A 25634-nucleotide genomic window follows, 5' to 3' on the forward strand; every position below is an offset into this window, starting at 1 on the left:
CCTTGTTCTGTCATCTACTACCACTGAGAACAGTCTAGATCCATCCTCTTTGGAACCCCCTTTCAGATAGTTGAAAGCAGCTATTAAATCCCCCGTCATTCTTCTCTTCCGTAGACTAAACATCCCCAGTTCCCTCAGCCTCTCCTCATAAGTAATGTGTTCCAGTCCCCTAATCATTTTTGTTGCCCTCTGCTGGACTCTTTCCAATTTTTCCACATCCTTCTTATAGTGTGGGGCCCAAAACTGGACACATTACTCCAGATGAGGCCTCACCAATGTTGAATAGAGGGGAACGATCACGTCCCTCCATCTGCTGGCAATGCCCCTACTTATAGATCCCAAAATGCCATTGGCCTTCTTGGCAACAAGGGCACACTGTTGACTCATATATCCAGCTTCTTGTCCACTATAACCCCTAGGTCCTTTTCTGCAGAACTGCTGCCGAGCTATTCGGTCCCTAGTCTGTAGCGGAGCATTGGATTCTTCCATCCTAAGTGCAGGACTCTGCACTTGTCCTTGTTGAACCTCATCAGATTTCTTTTGGCCCAATCCTCCAATTTGTCTAGGTCCCTCTGTATTCTATCCCTACCCACCAGCGTATCTACCACTCCTCTCAGTTTAGTGTCAGCTATAGGCTGAGCAAATGCAGAATGGTGGTAGAATGTGCATTTGGACATTTAAAAGTGCGCTGGTGCAGTTTACTGACTCAGCTAGACCTCAGCGAAACCCATATTCCCATCGTTATTACTGCTTGCTGTGTGCTCCACAATATCTGTGAGAGTAAGGGGGAGACGTTTATGGCGGGGTGGGAGGTTGAGGCAAATCACCTGGTCGCTGATTACGCACAGCCAGACACCAGGGCTGTTAGAAGAGCACAGGAGGGCGTGCTGCGCATCAGAGAAGCTTTGAAAGCCAGTTTTATGACTTGCCAGGCTATGGTGTGACAATTGTGTTCGTTTCTCCTTGATGAAAACCGACCCCCTTGGTTCCCTCTGCTTCCCTGTAAGCCAACCGCCCTCCCCTCCCCACTTTGATTACAGCTTGCAGAGGCAATAAAGTCATTGTTTCAAATTCATGCATTTTTTATTAATTCATCACACAAATGGGGGATAACTGCCAAGGTAGCCTGGGTGGGGTGGGGTGGTACTTGATCCAGGGTGAGAAACAGTTCCTGGCTGTTGGGGAGAAAACAGTTTCTCCGCTCGCTTGCTTGCTGTGCTTCAAGCTCCTCCTCCTCATCTTCCTTTTCCCCAAAATCCACATCCCTTTTGCATGAGAGTCCATTGATGGAGTCCACGCACAGGGCTGGGGTAGTTGTAGGGGCACTCCCTAGAATGGCATGCAACTCATCATAGAAGCGGCATGTCTGGGGCTCTGACCCGGAGTGGCTGTTTGTCTCTCTGGTTCTTGGTAGATTGCCTGAGCTCCTTAAGTTTCACACGGCACTGCTGTGGGTCCCTATTATAGCCTCTGTCCTTCATGCCCTTGGAGATTTTTTCAAATATTTTTGCATTTTGTCTTTTCGAATGGAGTTCTGATAGCACGGATTCATCTCCCCATACAGCGATCAGATCCAGTACCTCCTGTTCGGTCCATGCTGGAGCTCTTTTGCGATTCTGGGACTGCATGGTCACCTGTGCTGAAGAGCTCTGCATGGTCACCTGTGCTGATCAGCTCACCACGCTCGCCAAACAGGAAATGAAATTCAAAAGTTGGCGGGACTTTTCCTTGTCTACCTGGCCAGTGCATCTGAGTTGAGAGTGCTGTCCAGAGCAGTCACAATGGAGCACTCTGGGTTAGCTCCCAGAGTCCAATACCGTTGAATTGTGTCCACACTATCCCAAATTGGCCCCAGCAAGGTCAATTTCAGCACTAATCCACTCGTCGGGGAGGAGTACAGAAACCGATTTTAAGAGCCCTTAAAGTAGGAAAAAATGGCTTCGTAGTGTGGACGGGTGCAGGGTTAAACTGATCTAATGCTGCTAAATCCTACCTAAACTCATAGTGTAGACCAGGGCTTAGAGGTACCCCACCATGTCAAGATCGAGATACCTTCGCAGAGCAGCTTGTGTGAGGCAGTTTGAATGACTGCTGCTTGCAGGGCATCTGCATAGGGCTGGGAGCTGTGAACTCCAGAGTTGTTCTCCCATTCCTGCCTCTGAAATACTGTTTGTGGCCTTGGTCAGGTGGTCTGAGGATCTGCTTTCTTGAGGTGGTCTGCGCCCCAAAAAATCAGACTGTTACCCTCAGGACTCCGTTTCCTCATTTGTAAAATGGGGGCAGTGCTTATCTGCCTTCTTCACTGGAGCAGGATTGAGGATCAATGAGCTAATGTGTGTGCTCAGAGCTGTCTGCAGTGGTGGTGTAGCTGTGTCAATTCCAGGATACTAGAGAGACAAAGTGGGAGAAGTAAAATCTTTTATTGGAGCAACTTCTGTTGGTGAAAGAGACAAGCTTTTGAGCTACAGAGCTCTTTTGCAGAAGAGCTTTGTGTAACTCAAATGCACAATGTGTAACTCAAATGGACAGTGGGGTGGGAGGAGGTATTGTTTCATATTCTCTGTGTATATATAAAGCCTGCTGCAGTTTCCACGATATGCATCTGAGGAAGTGAGCTGTAGCTCACGAAAGCTTATGCTCTAATAAATTGGTTAGTCTCTAAGGTGCCACAAGTCCTCCTTTTCTTTTTGCAAATACAGACTAACACGGCTGTTACTCTGAAACCTGTCAAATGCTTGTCTCTTTCACGAACAGAAGTTGCTCCAATAAAAGATTTTTTACCTCACTAACTTTATGGTTAGTACGGTCACTCCACCACACTCCCACATCCACAGCCTTTAGGGGGGCAGGGAAGCTGAAGTGTGGGGGGGACTTAAAATTCCTCCCTCCCACCAGGTTTTGAACCTTAAATCCGTAAAGAATGGGTTAAATGTAGTAAATTTCATTCCAATCTCCGCCTCTTTCCATGCTGCTCCATGTGCATGGAAATATTATCCTGAGTGCTTTGGCTCTACCATTCATTCCTCCTATACATCTGCTACTTCCATGTTACTCACAAGTGAATTGTCCCATTGAAAATATATATATGTGCATATAGTTTATAAGTTTATACCAGAGGGTAGTAACCATATAACCTTATTACTGTAACCCTTCTCTTTTCTCATGCTAATTCTGTCTGGTGTGTTGTATGGTCTCTCAGTTTGTCACAGATCTTAAGTACTCTTGGGGCAGGGACCCTGTCAATGCCATCTCTTGCCCTCTCTACTTTCTGTGAATTGTACACAACATTATCTTAAATATGTTGTGGAGGGGGGATTTGTCCCAGTCATGCAATGTGTGCCATTCATGTGGAGCTGTGTTGGAAAAATCTATTAATTCATTAATTGCTCAGTGTTAGCAAGTCTACATTGTTAATATTTAAAATCTTAAATTGTGTGCTTGGCCTGTAGGGTGGTGCATGGTCATGAGGCAGCTGTGTGTCTTCTTCCCCCAACCCCTTAAAATTCATCACTGTTGGCTGCCAAGAAGGTAGCACTAGTGTAGACTAGTCTCTAGAGTAAAGAGGTTCTGTTATCTCTGTGTCTGGCTCTGGTGTGACTGCCGCTGGTGTCCAGTTCTGCTGTCGAGATTCAAGAAGGATGTTGATCAATTGGAGAGGGTTTGAAGAAGAGCCATGAGAATGATTAAAGGATTGGAAATCCCGCTTTAGACTGAAAGGGTCAAAGAACTCAATCTCCTTAATTTAACAAAGAGAAGGGAGGGATAGCTCAGTGTTTTGAGTATTGGCCTGCTAAACCCAGGGTTGTGAGTTCAATCCTTGAAGGGGCCGTTTAGGGATCTGGGGCAAAAATTGGGGATTGGTCCTGCTTTGAGCAGGGGGTTGGACTAGATGACCTCCTGAGGTCTCTTCCAACCCTGATATTCTATGATTCTAAGGTTAAGAGGTGACTTAAGCGGTCTGGAAGTACTTACGTGGGGAACAGAAATTTGATAACAGAGGTGTGATGGGTTGGACGCCCTCGGAAGTCACCTGGTGTGCTGAGCTGACTATTCCACCAGCCTGGGCCCCCTTTTACCTTGTCGTGCTGGGCTAGGCTCCCCAACATCTTCCAGCCAAGCACACAGGCAGGGCCACGCCACGCTGCACAGAGAGACAGAGGTCCACTCTGAGAAGGCTAAGCTTAAGGGGTTTGCCACAGCACCCAGATGTCCACCCCCACTTGGAGTACAAACCCAAAATTATATGAAATTTGCCTCTCCTCTCAATGTGGAGAAGGATATGCACAACTTCCCCTGCCCCCCCCCGCGTTAAAAATCACATAAATTGGGTTATATTGTAAACCAGAAATAAATTTATTAACTATAATGGTTACATGTAAGTTCTCACCCTTATGTGATTCTAGTCGTCATCTTCACAGACCAGACGCCCTTCCAGACTGGGTTCGGTTCTTTCACCCCCAGTTAGTCTTTGTTGTTTCTTGCAGTCATCTTGGGTGGGGTAGCAGGGGAGAACTCACAACTTGGATTACCTCACTCCCCACGTCCTTTATTTCCTAGTGTGACATTCTTCTTCTCTCCCCTCCCACCCCCAGCTTCTGGTGGAAAAGTACAGAATTCGAGATGGGTTTCAGTATCAGGTGACGTGGTCACATGCCTCTGTAGGGTCCTGTAGCCATTCTTCACAGGCTGACCCACATGTTCGCAGGAAGACTAAGGTCTTTTACAGTCCATTGTCTCTTGCTGATGGGCCATCACAGGCTTTTTCATTGTTGTACTTGAAGTGTTAGCAGGGGGTGTCACCCAAAGTAACACAGTTGAAATATAGATACGTAGTCAGTAATCCTAATTTCAGATACAGACATGATACATGCATACAAATAGGATAATCATATTCAGTAAATCATAACCTGTCCAGCGATACCTTACAAGGCCCTTCTTGCTTAAAGTACATCTTGGTTATGTCATACTCCTATCACAAGCATATTTTCATAAAGAATATGGAGTATAATGTCACGAGGGCTCTTCAGTGTGGCAGGGAAAAAGTATAACAGGATCCAATGGCTGAAAGTTGAAGCTAGACAAATTCTAACTGGAAATAAGGCACAAATTTTTAACAATAAGGGTAATTGATTGTTGGAACAACTTACCAACACTTGTAGTGGATTCTGCGTTAACAGAAAATTTGTAAATCAAGATTGGATGTCTTTCTAAAAGATATTCTCTAGTTCATGCGCAGCAATTGGACTTGCAGATGGATTTAATTCAGGGCAGTCATATGGCTTGTTTTATGCAGGGGATCAGACTACGCTACCACAGTGGTGCCTTCTGGCCATCAAATCTGACTCTCCAGCTGCTGTCAGTGTGTTTAGCTGTGTGAAACGGCAACTGTGAATAAGTGGGAGATCTTAGGCTACTGGGAGCCTGTCTACACTTGAAATGCTACAGTGGCGCAGCTGCACTGCTATAGTTCTTCAGTGTAGACACTACCCATGCCGACAGGAGGGGGTTCTCCTGTTGGTGTAGTTAAGGAACCCCTGCCCTCTCCCCTGACACCTTCCCCCCCCCCCCCCCCCCCCGCAAGAGGGAGTAGCTAAGTTGATAGAACAATTTTTCCAGAAACCTAGTCCTGTCTACACCAGAGGTTAGGTTGGCTTAAGTAATCGTTAAGAGGTGTGTGGATTTTTCACACCCCTGAGTGGTGTAGCTGGGTTGACCTAACTTTTGAGTGTAGATCAGTCCTAATGCTAGTGTAGACAAGGTCTGGGGTAGAGTTTAATGCTTTTGAATTTTTGTGCAATGGATTTATCACTCTTTTTCCTTTTGTCTCCTTAGTCATGGGACATATTCTTTCGCAATGCCAATGCTGGAGCTGCTCCAGGTACTGCTTACCAAAGCCCCCCTCCACTGAGCACCAGCCTGTCTGCACTGACGCAAGCACAGTCCCTGGTTCAAGCACAGCCAAATGTAGATAAACTAGTGGACGACCATCTTGCAGTGCAATCTCTTATCAGGGCATATCAGGTAAGAACACTTTTTTGTGTGGTGGTAGTGAATGGATACCAGTCTTCAGTTCAGGATTTGCTCCTTTTTAAAGACATGGGGCCTGATTCTTGACTGCCTGCAGCTTGTATAGCCATTGCCACTTGCCTTGCACTGGTGTCAATGCCTCCTAGACAAAGTGCAGCGTAATGGAGAATCAGCCCTGTTACTATTCAAGTTGTTGCCTGAAATCACATGCAGAATTTTGGTGACTGGGTCAGCAAACTGCGTGCTGTGCCACTTTTCTGAACTCCTGGTGGAGCTAAACCTGTTACTCTTGGGTGCTGGAAAAGGCTTCCATGTTCTGGCTGTTTTATGTTGCATTTACATGGTAAGTATATCTTAAGAATGTTTTCTTGCTGTTCTGTGTGTAAAATCTACCTAATTTTAACTGCAAGCCACTGATCTGTTGGCGAGGACGCATTAGCTGACGCTTCCTAGATAATAGGAGAGCCAAAACCATTGTTTTTACCCAAACAAATTGATTATCGCAGCTAAGCTAGTTATTCACCCCATCCCGGCAACTGCAAAACAAGAGACATACCTTTGCCCACCCCTACCTGTTTGGTTGATGATTAGTTTCTAGAATTAACTTCTTAACAATAATGCATCTCCCACTTCATTCCTAGCTTAAAACGTGCTGCTGTACAACAACTCTGTCTCCAGTGTTCCCAACATACTTCCAGGATTAATCCCTGATACCCTAAAATAAAAATGCAGGATACATTTCTCATCTGCAGTTAGGAAGAGGCCATGCTGTCGCTGACTACTTAAATATGTTTAAATATGCTGGCTGAAACATTCGGATCAATACAAAGCTTGATGCCAAAAATCAACCTGTCAAGGGGAGCAGGCATCCTGTCTTGGAGAGAACATCTATAAACTATGGAATCTGTACTGCTTCTGATTTCCTTGCAGAGGCTGGTTTTTCTCAAGATGCTCTTCAATTTACTTTGTTTTTGGTTTGTAGTGGTTTCCCATGCTGCTGCTGAGGGTGGTTCATATATTTTTTTAATTGCTCTCCACTTTGTCAGGCCTGTGATCTTTATTGTGCACAAGTCTCTCGCAATTTATACGCTTCAAAAAGAAAGTAATCTCATCTGATCATCCCTTCAACTCCACACACATTGTACCATCCCCTTTATTAGCAGCCCCATAGCAGGTTTGCAAAACTGCTAATTACCATTCAGGACTCTTTATTCTTAACTCTTGTCTCACCATCTCCCAGCTGCTGTCTGGCACTGCCGCTAAGGAAGAGCTCCCATGAGAAATTGGGATCACTCCAGGCATTGTAGGGGCCTGATCGCATTTGGAACTGTTGCCTAGGAAACTGGGTCAAGCCTATGCTTTCATAAAGGCTAGGTTTGTTTTCCCAGCCCCTGAATGCAAACCTTGTTACCTGAACTGTGTCGCCACTGGGAGAGCTGAAATGAGCTCAGTTAATACAGCTGTTCCAGCAGGATCGCTGTTGAGAGACATTGTGGCACCTCTGTTCCTCCTGCTGCAGAGCTGAGTCTCTTCTCTGCAGGACTCTAGGCTTTGCATGCTCATGCAACAAGTGGTCAAGTTTGCAGTACTTAGCTCATACCCTGCTTGGTAATGCATAGGCACTGGTTCTAGGCCAAAAGTCGGGCCATCGCTCAAGGTAAAGTTGAAATCTGCTGTAGATGGTCTTGGATCTCGTCCCTGATTGTGTGGCAGAATCATCCACTTCACTCTACTTCCCTCAGTCCCAATGCTAATTTATGTTAGCAGCTAAACCCAATGTCTGCCCATTCTTGGTTTGTAGAATAAGCAGGCAAACCAAAGAGAAAGATACTTGGATTTTAGTTGTGTATACATAGTCCAGCCTGAGGTTATTGTGGGTTTTGTTTTTTAAATCCGGTTACTGGTAAATATCAAATTCCCATTTCCTCCTTTTTTTCTCCCTGCCTTTGAAATGGCAGAATAAGAGTGTCCACACAGTGAGTTATACTGGTATAACTATTCTAGTAAAGTAGTGCCAGGATATCTCTCCCATGTAGAGAAGCCCATAAAGAAAGGGCTACAGAGCCTGGCAGATAAAGCAGATGTTTGTGACATATGGCCTCTTTAAAAGTACCAGGCAATTACCATCTTAAAAACTGGATTGAACGCGAATATCTCCAGATTAATCATAGGGGAACAGTGACCCTACTCTGCTGAGTTTCGTAATGGCAGCAATGGTGGTTTACTTTCTAATCATACCAGTAGTTATGTGTCTGATTAATTTTTGTAATGGCTGGTAGAGACTTGTTTTCCTGCCTTTGTATGATTGTAATGAAGGAAATAGTCATATGCCACCAACTCAGGCGGACTTCTATACCTTGCTGCTCTCATGGCTGCCTACACGGTTCAGCATGTCTGCACTGCAGAGCTGCTTTGTGTTAAATGTAGAAGATAAAAGGAAACTAACTTCTCCCAGTTCCCACACTCATTCAGGGATTTGGGACTTGGGTTAGAAACCAGACAACTATCAAATCCATCTCCTGGTGCTCTGAGTTCTGAGCTGTTTGACAGCCATAACCAGCCAATCTGACCCTCCTCTGTTCACCGTTTCCGAAGAACAGGATTTCTAGTATTGGAACCCCAGACCACTTGACATGCATGATTTGAGAAGCTGAACTGGTTGATCTAATGGGTCTCTCCATCTTTCAGTTACAGGACAATCTTCATCGATTATCACAGGCCTGTTCAAAGGGTGTGGAGTGGGTCCCAGACGGGTGCAGGGGAACTTTTTTCTTATTCTAATCCAAGACTGTGTGGGGATTCATCAGCAGTAGCTCTGGAGATGTCACATGATGTAGGTGCTCAGCGCTTTCTCAGTGAGTTCCCCTAATTTCAAACACTAAATTATGGCTCCTCAACGGATTAAACCACAGAAATCACTTCCTAAACCTCACTGGGATCCTTTACAGTACTAAGGCCTTGTCTATACATCCAAGTTGTGCCACTAACTATGCCAATATAGCTACATCCCAGTTATATTCAGGAAAGGAAATTAACAATACCATACAGCGGTATAGCTTTATCTGTATAACTGGGTCCACACTCGAGTGGGAGCTGCAAATATGATATCCTAACTTACAACTCAGAGTGGGAGCTGATCAGGAAGGGAGTCAAAATGTCTGCAAAATCCAGAGGCCTGGTCACCAAGATCAGGCAAGATACTGCCTTCAACTTGTAGTAAGCTTTCAGAAATCAAACTTTGTCTCTAGGCCCCCTAACTGAAACAGCAGGTCTGTTTCAAAATCAGCTGACACCAGTGGAATAAAGAACAGCAGTGTTTTAAGGCCCAAACAGATAGTTGTCCAGAAGCTGCAGATGGGTATATCTGTCTCCTAGCTGGAGCATAAAACTATAGATATTGAAAATAGAAGCTATTAACTCAAAGTTTCATCAGCTGAGCAAGCAGTTGGTGGGAATGACCCCAGTGGTTTCTGAGGGAAGAATTCATAACTCATTAGCAGGAAACTGTTTGGCATGAGACTTATTAAAACGACTAAGTTCTGATCTGGCATAGCATCTCTCATTGTGGGGTTAGGAAGCCAAGTCTCTCTGCATGTGTGAGCAATATCCAGATCAGAGCCCTCAGTAACACTTTCCTGAGTTTGAGTGTTATCTTCCCAACCTTTTCTGATATCAGAAGCTGAACTCCTGAAGCTGTTTCTGAAGAATACCTAGCAACAATTCACATAAGTAGAAAACAACCCAAAGTCTGTAATAGACCAGAGAGAGACTGAGAAACATCCTTTATCAAACCAATGTCTGCACAGCCTTTAGAATTTTCTCTGTCTGGGTGTCTATACTGTGCTCCTTGCTGTGGTATCTGAGTGCCTATACTTATTCCTTAACAGCCTAAAGCTCTTTAGAAAGATAATCTCTGAATCTGACTTGTAATATTGGCCTTTGATGGGTAACATCCTGCTTAGTCTGGAACTTGGTGTCAGTGGTAAGGTGGGGGCTCCGCTAGAATGAAAAAGACTAAACCATTTTGAGACTCACCTTAGGACCATCCTCTGTGTTGGAAGCACTTTGCTATTTCTGTGCTGAAACTTGTTGAGTAGTTTAAGTCTTGTTCCTTGGTTCAGTCAATCACCTGTGAAATGGAACTGATGTATCTGCCCAACTTCAGTCTTGGAGTGCTACCAGCTGCTTTTCTGCTCCCAATCCAGCCCGCAACTCCTTCTCTTTGGAATTATTGTTGCAATGCAACAGGACTATATCTCTGCACTAACTAGTCATTCGCATTTAAGCCTGCCAGCCAACTTGACATTGGTCTGATCGCTAGCTGCCATTATTGATTTGGGAGTTGGCTCTTAACGTGCTATGGTGCTTACAGGTTAGTCATGGCTGAGTTCTTAAATTCTGGAAACTTGTATGATAACAAGTGCCTCTCCTATACAGATCCAAGGTGGTGGTAGGTCTACTCTTAACTAATCCACAGAGACCTCCCTACTAACACTACAAAAAGAAGGATTCTAGGTGGACTCCTCCTGAAGGTCGAGACAGCAGACTGGACTTCTACATAGAGTGCTTCCGCCGACGTGCATGGGCTGAAATTGTGTGAAAGCAGCATCACTTGCCCCACAACCTCAGCCGTGCAGAACACAACGCCATCCACAGCCTCAGAAACAACTCTGACATCATAATCAAAAAGGCTGACAAAGGAGGTTTTGTTGTTCATATTCCGACGTATTCATGATGACAAGAGGCTGCTTGGCAGCTCTCCAACACCACTTTCTACAAGCCATTACCCTCTGATCCCACTGAGAGTTACCAATAGAAACTACAGCATTTGCTCAAGAAACTCCCTGAAAAAGCACAAGATCAAATCTGCACAGACATACCCCTGGAACCCCGACCTGGGATAGTCTATCTACTACCCAAGATCCATAAACCTGGAAATCCTGGGCGCCCCATCATCTCAGGCATTGGCACCCTGACAGCAGGATTGTCTGGCTATGTAGACTCCCTCCTCAGGCCCTAGGCTACCAGCACTCCCAGCTACCTTCGAGACACCACTGACTTCCTGAGGAAACTACAATCCATCGGTGATCTTCCTGATAACACCATCCTGGCCACTATGGATGTAGAAGCCCTCTACTCCAACATTCCACACAAAGATGGACTACAAGCCGTCAGGAACACTATCCCCGATAATGTTACAGCTAACCTGGTGGCTGAACTTTGTGACTTTGTCCTTACCCATAACTATTTTACATTTGGGGACAATGTATACCTTCAAATCAGCGGCACTGCTATGGGTACCTGCATGGCCCCACAGTATGCCAACATTTTTATGGCTGACTTAGAACAACGCTTCCTCAGCTCTCGTCCCCTAACGCCCCTACTCTACTTGCGCTATATTGATGACATCTTCATCATCTGGACCCATGGAAAAGAAGCCCTTGAGGAATTCCACCATGATTTCAACAATTTCCATCCCACCATCAACCTCAGCCTGGTCCAGTCCACACAAGAGATCCACTTCTTGGACACTACAGTGCTAATATATGATGGTCACATAAACACCACCCTATACTGGAAACCTACTGACCGCTATTCCTACCTACATGCCTCCAGCTTTCACCCTGACCACACCACATGATCTATTGTCTACAGCCAAGCTCTGAGATACAACCGCATTTGCTCCAACCCCTCAGACAGACACAAACACCTACAAGATCTCTGTCAAGCATTCTTACAACTACAATACCCACCTGCGGAAGTGAAGAAACAGATTGATAGAGCCAGAAGAGTTCCCAGAAGTCACCTACTGCAGGACAGGCCTAACAAAGAAAATAACAGAACGCCACTAGCCGTCACCTTCAGCCCCCAACTAAAACCCCTCCAACGCATTATCAAGGATCTACAACCTATCCTGAAGGATGACCCAACACTCTCTCTCAAATCTTGGGAGACAGGCCAGTCCTTGCCTACAGACAGCCCCCCAACCTGAAGCGAATACTCACCAGCAACCACATACCACACAATAGAACCACTAACCCAGGAACCTATCCTTGCAACAAAGCCCGTTGCCAACTGTGCGCACATATCTATTCAGGGGACACCATCACAGCGCCTAATAACACGCTATCAGAGGCTCGTTCACCTGCACATCCACCAATGTGATATATGCCATCATGTGCCAGCAATGCCCCTCTGCCATGTACATTGGTCAAACTGGACAGTCTCTACATAAAAGAATAAATGGACACAAATCAGATGTCAAGAATTATAACATTCATAAACCAGTCGGAGAACACTTCAATCTCTCTGGTCACGCGATTACAGACATGAAAGTTGCGATTTTACAACAGAAAAACTTCAAAACCAGACTCCAGCGAGAGACTGCTGAATTGGAATTCATTTGCAAATTGGATGCAATTAAGTTAGGCTTGAATAGAGACTGGGAGTGGCTAAGTTATTATGCAAGGTATTTTCCCCTTGTTCCCCCCCTCCCCCCCACTCCGTTCCTCAGATGTTCTTGTTAAACCCTGGATTTGTGCTGGAAATGGCCCACCTTGATTATCATACACATTGTAAGGAGAATGATCACTTTGGATAAGCTATTACCAGCAGGAGAGTGGGGTGGGGGGAGAGAAAACCTTTGTAGTTTTAAACACCCATTTTTTCATGGTTTGTGTGTATAAAAACATCTTCTGTATTTTCCACAGTATGCATCTGATGAAGTGAGCTGTAGCTCATGAAAGCTTATGCTCAAATAAATTGGTTAGTCTCTAAGGTGCCACAAGTACTCCTTTTCTTTCAGCAAAGAAGAAAATCTTTGCTTTGCCTGTATTGAATTTGACCCCCAGTATTATAAATTTCTTCACTGTGGAGAAGGTTTCTGCTGCATTCATAACCATGTGAGCCTTCTGGGCTGCTATCTGCTGTTGAGCTGAGAAACTTCACACTGTAAATGTTTTAAATATAAAACCAGGACATCCTATTGGTCCAAGCAGAAACAAAATACGAACAACTTACCAAACCACAGAGCATGCAATAGGTCTACTTTCTTGTGTCCTAGCTACTGTGGGTTGGACGGGAACCTTAGAATCTGATTGGGACCAAGAGGCTATTAATAATGTTTCACTTAGGCATGTGTTCAGGTCATGCTTGTCAATCCCTTGACCTGTTTAGGAAATGCTTTCAGAAATTATCTGACAGAGCTCAAAAGTCCCTTTGCAGAACGTGAAGACATAATCCCTTCCCCAAAGCGCTTACAGCCTAAGTAATCATAGAATATTAGGGTTGGAAGGGACCTCAGGAGGTCATCTAGTCCAACCCCCTGCTCAAAAGCAGGACCCATCCCCAACTAAATCATCCCAGCCAGGGCTTTGGCAAGCCTGATCTTAAAAGCCTCTATGGAAGGAGATTCCACCACTTCCCTAGGTAACCCATTCCAGTGCTTCACCACCCTCCTAGTGAAAAAGTTTTTCCCAACCTAAAACTCCCCCACTGCAACTTGAGACCTGTACTCCTTGTTCTGTCATCTGCTACCACTGAGAACAGTCTAGATTCATCCGCTTTGGAACTCCCTTTCAGGTAGTTGAAAGCAGCTATCAAACCCCCTTCATTCTTCTCTTCTGCAGACTAAACAATCCCAGTTCCCTCAGCCTCTCCTCATAAGTCATGTGCTCCAGCCCCCTAATCATTTTTGTTGCCCTCTGCTGGATGTTTTCCAATTTTTCCACATCCTTCTTGTAGTGTGGGACCCAAAACTGGACATGGTACTGCAGATGAGGCCTTACCAATGCCGAATAGAGGGGAATGATCACATCCCTTGATCTGCTGGCAGTGCTCCTACTTACACAGCCCAAAATGCCGTTAGCCTCTTTGGCAACAAGGGCCCACTGTTGACTCATATCCAGCTTCTCATCCACCGTAACCCCTTTTAGGTCCTTTTCTGCAGATCTGCTGCCTCGCCACTCGGTCTCTAGTCTGTAGCAGTGCATGGGATTCTTCCTTCCTTCCTGGGACTCTGCACTTGTTCTTGTTGAACCTCATCAGATTTCTTTTGGCCCAATCGTTTAATTTGTTTAGGTCCCTCTGTATTCTATCCCTACCCTCCAGCATACCTACCATTCCTCCCAGTTTAGTGTCATCTGCAGACTTGCTGAGGGTGCAATCTACGCCATCCTCCAGATCATTAATGAAGATATTGAACAAAACCAGCCCCAGAACCGACCTTTGGGCCACTCCACTTGATACCAGCTGCCAACTAGACAGGGAGCCATTGATCACTACCCATTGAGCCCAATGAACTAGCCAGCTTTCTATCCACCTTGAACACCATGAACACCTCATGGAGATGGGTGTTCATGCTTCCTTTCCTTAACGTCCCTTGCTACTGGAATCCTCAAAGAGCATTGCTGCTTTCTCGTCAACAGGCTGCTGCTGCTTCTAGGGGCCATGATGGTAGCCCTCAGCAAATTGGAGAAGATAGGAGCTTTGTTGGTATTCGCCATGCAAGAATAGTGCAGTCAAAAAGAAATCTCTTTCTTGAAATACCCCCAGTCATATGTCATGGTGCTAATTTTGTGACAGTGCTGTTGCATTCCTTAATATCCCCTCCACAGTTTACTTTGATCTGTAAAATGGAGTTAATAATGGCTAACTCGGGGGGAGGGGCGGTGGCAGGAAGTTCTGGGGCCATATTGATAAACTTTGTATATAGTGTATACTCCATGTTGTTCTTAAACACAAGTTGTGATGTTTATGGGCAACTTTTTTATACATTCATGCAATGGATCCCTTTTGTACAGTGGCTTTGCAGGAAGGGTGGAATGTGAAAATGTGTGTGTCTCTTTTAATGAGCTTGTTTAATAACTGATCTATGTTGTTGCTTCCAGGTCAGGGGTCACCACATTGCAAAGCTTGATCCTCTCGGCATTAGTTGTGTAAATTTTGATGATGCACCAGTAACTGTTTCTCCAAACGTCGGTGAGAATTACTCTGCAAATTAATTTGAATGTAATTTAACTTTTTTTATCCCTTCCCTCCTTTTTTTTCTTTTTCTTTTACCCTCTCCCTTTTTGGTATCCACTTTCCTTTCCATTCCTGGCCCATTTCATAGATTCGAGGGCATCATGTAGCACAGCTCGACCCACTGGGAATCTTGGATGCAGATCTGGACTCGTGCGTTCCAGCTGATATTATCACATCCTCAGACAAACTGGGTGAGGGCTTTGAGAACAGTTAGTGCCGCATTGCTTGAGCTCCTCTCTCACTTTCACAGCTTTGTTGTAGATAGAACGCTTCACCAGGAAGAAAAGGAGTACTTGTGGCACCTTAGAGACTAACCAATTTATTTGAGCATGAGCTTTCGTGAGCTACAGCTCACTTCATCGGATGCATACCGTGGAAACTGCAGCAGACTTTATATACACACAGAGATCATGAAACAATACCTCCTCCCACCCCACTGTCCTGCTGGTAATAGCTTATCTAAAGTGATCATCAAGTTGGGCCATTTCCAGCACAAATCCAGGTTTGTGTGTATGGGGGTGGGGGGTGAGAAAACCTGGATTTGTGCTGGAAATGGCCCACCTTGATGATCATGCACATTGTAGGGAGAGTGGTCACTTTGGATGAGCTATTACCAGCAGGATAGTGAGTTTGTGTGTGTGGTTTTTGGAGGGGGGTGAGAGAACCTGGATTTGTGCTGGAAATGGCCATCTTGATTATCATGCACATTGTGTAGAGAGTTGTCACTTTGGATGGGCTATTACCAGCAGGAGAGTGAGTTTGTGTGTGGGGGGGGTGGAGGGTGAGAGAACCTGGATTTGTGCTGGAAATGGCCCAACTTGATGATCACTTTAGATAAGCTATTACCAGCAGGACAGTGGGGTGGGAGGAGGTATTGTTTCATGATCTCTGTGTGTATATAAAGTCTGCTGCAGTTTCCACGGTATGCATCCGATGAAGTGAGCTGTAGCTCACGAAAGCTCATGCTCGAATAAATTGGTTAGTCTCTAAGGTGCCACAAGTACTCCTTTTCCTTTTGCGAATACAGACTAACACGGCTGTTACTCTGAAATCTGTCACCAGGAAGAGGGGTCTTAAGTTTCCTTAGTAATGATCACACTCTCTAAATTTGTATCTGGTGAAACATTAGCTTCACCAGACTAGCTGCAACGCACCAGTTCGTCTACTCCTTCTAGTTATCCTAGTGGACGTGTATTGTGCCATGTGGTAGATCTAGGAGCCATGTTCTCTCTCGTCTCCTATCAACATTTGTTAATTTCACATTGCAGTTGTAAGGGGACTGACTAGTCCAATGCTGCAAACAATTGCATTTCTGTGGAAATATAAAGTGATAGGAGGAGACAGGTTTCATGGAGATGGGTGTTCATGCTTCCTTTCCTTAGCATCCCTTGCTACTGGAATCCTCAAAGAGCATTGCTGTTTTCTCATCAGCAGGCTGCTGCTGCTTCTAGGGGCCATGATGGTAGCCCTCAGCAGGTTGGAGAAGACAGGCGCTTTGTTGGTATTCTCCACGCAAGAATAGTGCAGTCAAAAAGAATTCTCTCTTGAAATACCCACAGTCATATATCATGGTGCTAATTCTGTGACAATGTTGTTGCATTCCTTAGTTCCTTGGCTTGCTGTGGGACTTTAAAACAAGTTGAATGCACAGTTTCAATTTTGACCAATAATTATCTGCTAGTGATCATGACAAGGAAGCTTTGGAATGCCTTCCCATATTAAGTAGAGAGGTTGAAAATACAGTGCTTTTGGTTGGAAGATGCATGTATGTTGCACAGATGACTGTGTATTGTTCAGTACTTGAAATTCTATCCCAAAGGTGCTGAAATTCCAGTACCTCGCAACAGTTTCTAATTTTGATCTCTGTAGTATGCTGCTGTTCTTCTAGTCTAGATTATGGTGGCTGATCTCTGTCAACTTGCTGGTACTTTCCAAGGGTTTATAAACCTGATTCTGTAAGCTCTCCCAAGCGGCATGCTTCTAACGTAGACTAGAGCAAGTGTAATGACCACTAACCCTGACATGGGTGAAACACCTGATCAGAATATATTGTGCATGTAAATGTATTTGATGATGTCTTGTCCAGCTACCAGTACAGGAAAAGGAACATCCTGCTGGAATCTATTCCGAAGTGTGCGAGGGGAAATAATTACAAAAATCAACTTGTTTAGCTTGGCTGAAGCATATAGGGTTATTGAAGCAGTAGTTGCATTGTGGCTATGAAGGGCAGGTAATCCTGTCTACGATCATTCATTGTTCCTAGAGCTCTTGACAGTTGGGTCCGATTTTGTATTAAGATTTATCGTTCACCATTCCTTCCCTTGTGGTGCAGTGCAACTTTAAAACAAAGTCTTAGCTGGTGCTGATTCTGTCAGGGAGCAATAATGAGGAACTTGCTTTCAGACACCCAGATTCACCAAATAAGGGGAAACCTTCCGCAATCTCAGCACAATGTCCAGAAAATGCGTATCTAAATAGAGTTGTCTGGGTCTCTGCCACAAAGACCAGTGAACTCTGGGTGAAGCTAGTTCTGTGGCTGGAATCCTTCACGTTGATGGCTTAGCCTGTCAGTTCCCAAGAGTCCAGATCAAGGAAAGAAAAGGAACGTTTAATCTGATGTCTGCTAACTGCATCACTGGAAACACCTGATGAGCATTTAAAATCATTTGATGGCTCTCATTCTAGTTCTTTGCCCATGTTTGTGGAAGCAGAAGGGGTAAAGGTGGTTTTGAGCCACATCTTGTGTTCCCTGGATTTTGAGATTGTGTGGCACCCTGCACAGCCCCTCATGTAAATTAAAGCAGCCTCGTGCTTCTTTAATTTTAAGCTCTACTTCCTGTAACTCCTGGAAAACAAAGAAAAGTCATAGTGAGTGCGTTATGGCCATGACTCCAATGCACCCCCTACAGCTGGGGGATGGCTGAGAGAAGGGGCAGTGTAGACCCTGACACCAGTCTGAACACCAGCTGTGGGGGCCTCTGTGCTCAGTATTCTCATGAGGCTCTTTCTGCCCTCTGAGGCCACTTTTATGCTGCCAAAGTGGCCTAAAGGGGCATTAGTGTAGGCGAGAATCGGGCCCCATATCACAGCACTAAAAGGAAGAAACTTCTTGAGAACTAAATTAAATTTAACGCTGAGCGGAGTACTGTTCTAATCTGGAAAATGCCTTGTTTAAAGGTATAGTAGGTCTGTGCTTCACAGATTCAATATTCATTTTTAGATGCAAAACTGTTTGTTTTTTGTTGGGATTCTGCTCTTATTCTCAGCTCGTCGGCTTTGCGGCACTGACAGAAAACACATTTTAACTTGTTTAGTAACATTGTATTGATGTATGAGCTAGAATAGAGCTGGAGCCGAGCAGGCTGAAATCCTTTAAGGGACAAATTGAGGGCCAGCGCAAAACGTACCTGTATGCACCAGTTTAAGACCTATCCTGAGACTTTAAGTGGTGTGTAGGCTATCCGCTGATTCTAGACCCTGACTAGACTTGGGAATGTATTAACATGTTTTCTAAACATACCGCTCAAAATCACCAGTTACTTTTGAAATCTTGATCTTAACATCTTTTCCCCCAATCTTTACTAAGATCAGTGTAAAAAGCTACATAGGATTTTCAAGATTAGCAGGGTTACTATTTACAGCATTTTCCCCATCCTGTTGAGGAAACAATTTCAGCAGTACATCTGAGCATCCGGTTAAACACAGGTTGTTCTGCTCTGGCACAGTCCTCACCAGGATCGAAGTGTTTGCTTCATTAAATAAAAAGAATTTAAAACTGGATGTCTTCCCCAAATGGACATTGCAAGATCTAAAAGCAGGAGCAGTGGACAGTGGAAAGGCTGTAGGAACATCTGGTGGGTCAACAAACATAAGAGAAAAGTAAACACTAGCACAGATGTCTGCTGAAGAGTTCCTGCATTCTGTCAAAGTCTGTGTCAAGTAAAATCCTAACATTGTTAAAGAACAAGATAGGAAGCCAGTAAGAATGTTGTAGAACTTTTGTCTTTTGAGTGTCTCAGCTTTCCCTGCTGCAGTTAAAACTCATTGTGGAGGAATCTAATCTGTCAGGAAGTTCTAAATGAAATTAGCTGGCTTAGCTGTGAGCAGATGTGCATCGGCTAAGACTCCAAAGGAAGAAATAGTCTTAGTAGCAAGTATAGTCTAGTTATGCTGAGGGAACAGACTTTCAGAAGACCGCTTTGCCCCCAGCAGCTAAACTGGAGTGTGTTTGAAAAGCTGGTTGCTTCATTTAGGAGCCAAAGGCCTTATCTAAACACACAAGATGTACTGCTTTAACTATGCCAATATAGTTAAGTAGTTAAAACACAATACGCACAAATATACAACCATGCTAGGGATTTTACTTGTATAACTAGATCAGTTTAAAAAAAATGCATCCCAGCCCAACCTAGTTTATACCAGTACAAAATCTGTGAGTAGGCCAGACCTAAATGAGCATCTGGCCCCAGGTGCTTAACCTGGCAAGAATTTGAGTTCAGCTCTCTTTAGAAGAGATTAAGTGGTGAAGAGCAGCCCAGGGAGACTTGTGAAGGACTTAGCGCCGCAGGGGAGGAAACTAAATCTACAAAGCAGATGTCTAGGATTCCTTTCTACAGAGAGACTTTGACACTAGCTCTAAGCAGAAGGCTGTGGGGTGGTTGGGGAAATATACTGTGCATTACTTGGTGTGTGGGCCAAATACTGTATTGAAATCAAAGCCCCTTGTGGCTGTTCAGGCAGTGCAAGGCAGCTGGGAATGGGCTGCAGCTGACCTGCAGAAATTTCCTCTGGTGTAGGGGGGCTCCCTGCTGGCTCAGATGTGCTTGATCTGAGCCCTGTCTGCACCTGGCACCTGGCCCACCACCAGTGCAGTGAGGAGGGAAGGAGCATGCCGGAGCTCACCACGTTGGTGCCCTCACTGGGGCAGACTGTGGGTTCCATTTAGGACCCTACACCAGTGGTGCAACTTCGAGCTGCTTATTGGCAGTTCCAGGTGGCGGTGGTGCTGGAGGGTCTGGGAGCTGTAACTGGTTACCTGCTGCTCCCTCCATCCTCTGGTGCTGATGGCGTCGGGGAGACTCTGGCATAGCGTTTCTCTGTAGTGCCTTTTCCTTTGGAAGGGCAGTGTGGATTGTCTGACCCTGCCAGGAAGTCATAATGCTGAATACATGGTACTTATCACACCAGCATCAGTGTGAAGTTACAAATAGGAGCAAGAGAAGAGTCGGAATGAACATTGCAACAGCTTTGGTGGGGCAGTTCCATCTCATTTATTGAGATGAATCATAGAAATGTAGAGCCAGAAGGGACCTCAAGAAGTCATCTAGTCCATCCCCAGCACTGAGGCAGGATTAGACCATCCCATCTACACCATGAATTTTGTTTAATTCTGATTATCTGAAAGCTCACCCCGGAATGAACGTCTCAAAGAGCTGGGCTATGCAAGGTTCTTGGACTGATTTAATCTTTGGCTAGGGGTGTGATTTGTTTTACCAAAATAGGTAAATCATTGCAGACTTCAGAGAAGCAGGCCTGATTCCCAGTGGAGGGCCTTCTGCAGCAGATGTGTTAATAGGAAAACAAAACTCTGCAATACTAGCTTGTCAATGAGAGTGCCCATAGGAAAATATCGGTGACAATGCCATAGGGAGGTACAGTCGAGGACACACCCAGGACATCTATTTGTACTGCAAGTGCTGACCTGACCTTCTCTGGAGCAGCTGGAATCCCATTAGAGAGATTAGAGTTCAAGAGGAGACAGATATGACTTATATGCAGTACTGCAAATAGCAGTACTGCCTTTCACAGCAAGACTGAGTCAAACCCAGCTGCAAAATCCCACATCATTGGTAGGCAAGTGTTGCTGGGATTTCCTTTTTTTAAATTTTAACAATCTCCAGAGCCAGAAAGTGGGTCTAGATTGATGAGAATTATGTTCTGATATGGCACCATAGCCAATCTAGTTCAGATCTTTGCCATCCTAAAAGCCATATGTGGCTGCTGAGTTCAGTCTGAAACCAGTGGGTTTGCAAGAGGTGCAAATTAACACATAGCTCTGGCCTATTGGATCAGATTGTGAAAAGGCAAGCTAAAAAGCTGTTGTGCAGTCAATGTTTTTAAAGCTTAAAAAAAAAAAAGTGGTGACTGACAAAAACATACAACTGATCTGCCAGCTATGCAGCTTGGCTTACTCTCTGTTCCCTAAATTAGCCCCACCCCTTGGGGCTGCCACTGCCCTAGCAAGTAAACAAAGTTGTAGTGGTTGGACTTCATAAGAAACAGGACAAAACCAGATGTTTTCCAGATGCCAAAGAGCACAGTCAGAAAGCAGTAATTTCCCCTTCTTCAGACTTCTCTGCTATAAACAGAGGAGAGGTACTAAAAACAGAATAATTCACAAAGTTATTGTTTTGAAAACTGAGACTCTGATTGGATGGATGTTGGCGCATGATATAATCTAGCGACAAGTAAAGAGGTTGCCTTGCTCTGTTGTTCCAGGACATCCACAGCTGCGTAGTCAAGAGCCAGGCTGGCATCTTGCCACGAGCCCCAGGAGTGTAGAGATGTAGAACTGTGGGGATTACAGGACCCAGAGTGCATTATACCACTTTGATTGGAGCAGTCCAGTCTCATTACACAGCTGGACCTTTAATCTCTAGAATAAAATTGAGGGCAACACCAGAGCACCGTGGGCCATGTCTGGCTATGTAACTGTTGGCTGCGTACTGGCCACCTCTGTTTTTACTGAGGTATCCCTCGCTGCTCCTCCTCTCTTCTAGGAGTGAGAATCTGAGCGCCTCATTCTGAGCTCGTTTACAGCGGTGTGAATCACTGAAGTGGGTCGGGGAGAGGAGAATAGGGGTCTGTGTGTCTCTTGGTTTAATGCCTCTTGTGGGGAGGGATAGCTCAGTGGTTTGAGCATTGGCCTGCTAAATCCAGGGTTGTGAGTTCAATCCTTGAGGGGGCCATTTAGGCAAAAATTGGGGATTGGTCCTGCTTTGAGCAGGGGGTTGGACTAGATGATCTCCTGCAGTCCCTTCCAATCTTGATATGCTATGATTCTGCACTCATTTTTGGGATGGGTGGAGGAATAGCTCAGTGGTTTGAGCATTGGCCTGCTAAACCCAGGGTTGTCATTTCAATCCTTGAGGGGGCCATTTAGGAATCTGGGGCAAAAATTGGCGATTGGTCCTACTTTGAACAGGGGGTTAGACTAGATGACCTCCTGAGATCCCTTCCAACCCTGATATTCTATGATTCTATGAATGCCTTTCCCTATGTATGCCTTATTCATCTAAATCCCAATTTCAGCACTGGTACCCCCATGGCCTTAGGCAAAGACACCTATGCCTCTATTTCCTAGTCTAGAGGTATATACTTGCCTAGCATTCAGGACTGCTGGGACGTATATACTTTTGGTAAAGTGCTTTGACTGTGGGGAAATGCTATACTAGTGTCAGGCGATCATGTACTGTTACTCTTGCCACTGGGGGGCAGTTAGCAGACCTCTCTACCAGTGCTGTTCACTGGCTAGTAGCTCAGGGACCATTAGAGGGAGGAGGAACACCTAGGCCTTCTCTTACAACTTGATCTTTGCATACTTAGAGTCAGCAGCAAGACAAATACAGATATTCTGGCTACTGGCCTGGGATCTGCAGTAGCCTGTTTATCACATATGAAGCTAATTTCTAAGCAAATCATGCTCAGTTTTGTATTAAAATGGTTTCCTGACACTTGGGCTGCAGTTAACAAGCAGAATGGTTAGTTGCTCAATGATTTTATTTGTCCTAGTGACACAACCTGCTTTCAACGTCCATGGAGTGAAATACATGGAGATCAGCTTTAGTACAAGTTCTGTAGCTAATAGTTTAGGTACAAGATACTGTTGGGTGTATGCTGTACTTAAGAGGGGAGTAGCACAGAGCCAGTTTCCGAAACTTGATCTCTTGCTTTTCAAATGGCTTTTATTTAGCAATTTGCTATTATCTCTGCTCCTTCGGAAACTCCTTTTGACTTAAACAATGTGACCCCTTTCATGCCGAGAAATGTGTAAGAGTATTGAAGCTTGTGTGAGAAGAAGGTTGAGGTTGGGATCTCCAGAAAGACTTAAGCACCCAGTTTCTCTGGAATGTTAGTGGGGTGTGAGTGCTGAACTTCCTTATTTTCCTTTGAAAATTCCAGCCTAACTCCCTGCTGCCAGTAATGGATCTGATGGACAGTGATACAAAGAGAGCCATGTTAGCTGTTAAAACCCAAGGTGTGCCTTGAGTCTTCGCAGCAGATTCCACCCTATGCTAGATGCTGGGGGAGCGGAGGGAACATATTGAAATCAAGGTACAGCAAGTGGTGCTTTCCTGTTCAAAATCTAGCCCCAAGAAGCTCAACAAGCAGGTGATTTCCCAAACCCAGACTGATCTTCTGTGTTGCTTATGTGATCACTGGGCAGCGTACAAGATTATTTGTAACCAGAGGCTCCCAAACATGAAAATCTCATTCACAAGCCAGTGAGTTTCAGTAGCACATTGGTCAGATCCAGTCCTGCCTAGATCTTGAATATGGAAGTGCACTGCTTCCTTTCTCACCAAGACTGCTGTGAACTTGGCCTTCACAGTTCACACTGGGGGTTTATGCTCCACATTCTCTGCTGCAGAGGTGCCCAGAGTGTAATCTGCTAAGAGCTGGCTGCTCATCTGTTGCTGGCTCTCCTCCTTTCTGGCTGCTAAAATGTCATTAAGACAGCTGAAAACACACTGCATACTTCACTGTTCTCCATGTAAACAATTGCCTAGGGCCGTTGTGGAGCAGCCAAAGGGAGGAGAGGGTCTCAGATGTGGTCCATGCTATGAAAATGGTTGAGCCCCCCATCTTTCTAACCCACAAATGGAGCTTTGGCACTACTAACCAGCTGTAGCCCATCCTGCGCAGGAGTCCAGCGTGTTGACTGCCTGTGTCCCCAGCATGTCCGACTCCATCCAGCATGCTCACAGCCAGTGTCAGAAATGACAAAGCATTTTGCATGCGTGGCTCTCCATTAAATGAGCAAGCCATTAATAACATTTAGACACCGGGCAGACTTGAGTCAGTGCAAAGACTGTGATCAGAACGACATCCCCATAAGGACAGGTGTGCATCCCTGCGTCTGTCAGTGTGCAGAGAACCTGTTCTCCTCTCTGTGCCTTGCACTGATGTTGCAGAGGCAGCTGCACTGCAGCTCTACATCCAGTTTCCTTGTAGCTGAATGCTGTCAGCAAATCCATCGTTGCTCTTTAGGGGTGACCTTGAAAATCATATCTCCCACCAGCAGCAATTGATCAGAGGAGTTGAGGCATTCAAAACACTGGCATTTGCAGAACAATTCCCAGCTTGATAAACTAGCTGTGAAGAAAGGACAGGGTCCCTTGTTCAGCGTCTGGAACTCTGTGTATGATACCTCCCCGTAAGGCTTTATGCTGCTACAACGGCTTTTGACAGATAGTTGGTTTCCAGAACTTTGTCAGACTCCTGGCTGCTGTTACATGCCAGTGTGCTGTAATCTTCTCATGTGCATGTTTCGTTTAGGGGAACAATAAGAGGAGATCTCAAACCATGCAGCTCAATTGCTCCCCGGTGTCAGTGACATCCCTCACTCTCACCTGCACCCTCTTTGCGGCTGGCTTTCTGAAGGATTTCATCATGGATCTCTTCCCCAGTATAATGCATAGTCATCCCCCATACTAAACCTTCTCTCCTATGGTGGTTTTGACCATATTTGAATAATTTTTTTTTAACTTGTGCTTTCCATGACTTCTCTTCACAGTTCTGGTTTTACTAACTTTGACTGCATCTCTCTGTCTTCTCCCTTCTGCATCCCACCTTTCCCTCCCCTCCCAGATCTTGCAGTGTTCAAGGAGCGGCTGAGATTGCTAACAGTAGGAGGTATGCAAATAATGAGCCTTTAACCCTTCTGGAGTTCAGGACTCTCTTTGAATAGGTTATTCTGGGCATGTGCAGAGCGGGTAAAGTTACAAAACCCTCCCATGTTTCATCAACAGTGTCAAATGTTTTGTATCATTTTTTAATGTCTCTCTCTGAATAACAGTGCCTGAGCTAAATGCTTGGTTAGTGATGCTGCCAACACGCATAGATTTATTTTAATCCTGAGTTTTTCAGGTGCTTTCCATATTGTCCACTTGCTTGCCCGACTTGCCAGAAATCCCATTTCGTTGTGCTCAGTCATTCTCTGGCATCCTGATGTCTTCTAGAGCCTACAACCTGTTTTGAACTGGCATAATAGTTGGGTAGCTTTCAATGCACCTACCTTTCTTTGACCAGATGACATTCATATTACTAGGTCCACTTTGCTTTCATCTGAATCGTTATTGTGCATGGAGGCCAATTTGCCCTGTTGGGCACCTAAAGTCAGGCCCTTCTCTGTTTCAGCCTCTAAACAGTTAGTCTGTCAGAGGTGCTGAGCATCTGTGTTGCCATTGACTTCCATATGCTCAGCACATTTGAAAAATCAAGCACCTAAAGAAACGGCCTAACTTCCAGGCATCCAAGCTGTGGAATTTTGGGCCAGTGTTTTAAAGAGGTGATCTCTGTGT

The 25634-nt window shown here is 45.1% G+C and overlaps 1 protein-coding gene across 7 annotated transcripts in view; it reads left to right on the forward strand.

The window, feature by feature from the left end:
- OGDH (oxoglutarate dehydrogenase) overlaps positions 1-25634 on the forward strand; it is a 136164-nt gene that overhangs the window by 41221 nt on the left and 69309 nt on the right. For 4 of the 7 annotated variants that reach the window (XM_073325332.1, XM_073325340.1, XM_073325333.2 and 1 more), the window contains 3 exons: positions 5833-6021; positions 15140-15242; positions 24922-24966. In XM_073325332.1, coding sequence (XP_073181433.1) covers positions 5833-6021; positions 15140-15242; positions 24922-24966 — 337 coding nt within the window. Of the gene's footprint in view, positions 1-5832; positions 6022-14915; positions 15007-15139; positions 15243-24921; positions 24967-25634 lie in introns of all 7 variants that reach the window. The other 3 variants (XM_073325334.1, XM_073325336.1, XM_073325335.1) reach the window with 3 other exon arrangements.

The sequence above is a fragment of the Lepidochelys kempii genome, chromosome 26 (genome assembly GCF_965140285.1).
Source record: "Lepidochelys kempii isolate rLepKem1 chromosome 26, rLepKem1.hap1, whole genome shotgun sequence".
Taxonomy (NCBI): domain Eukaryota; kingdom Metazoa; phylum Chordata; order Testudines; family Cheloniidae; genus Lepidochelys; species Lepidochelys kempii.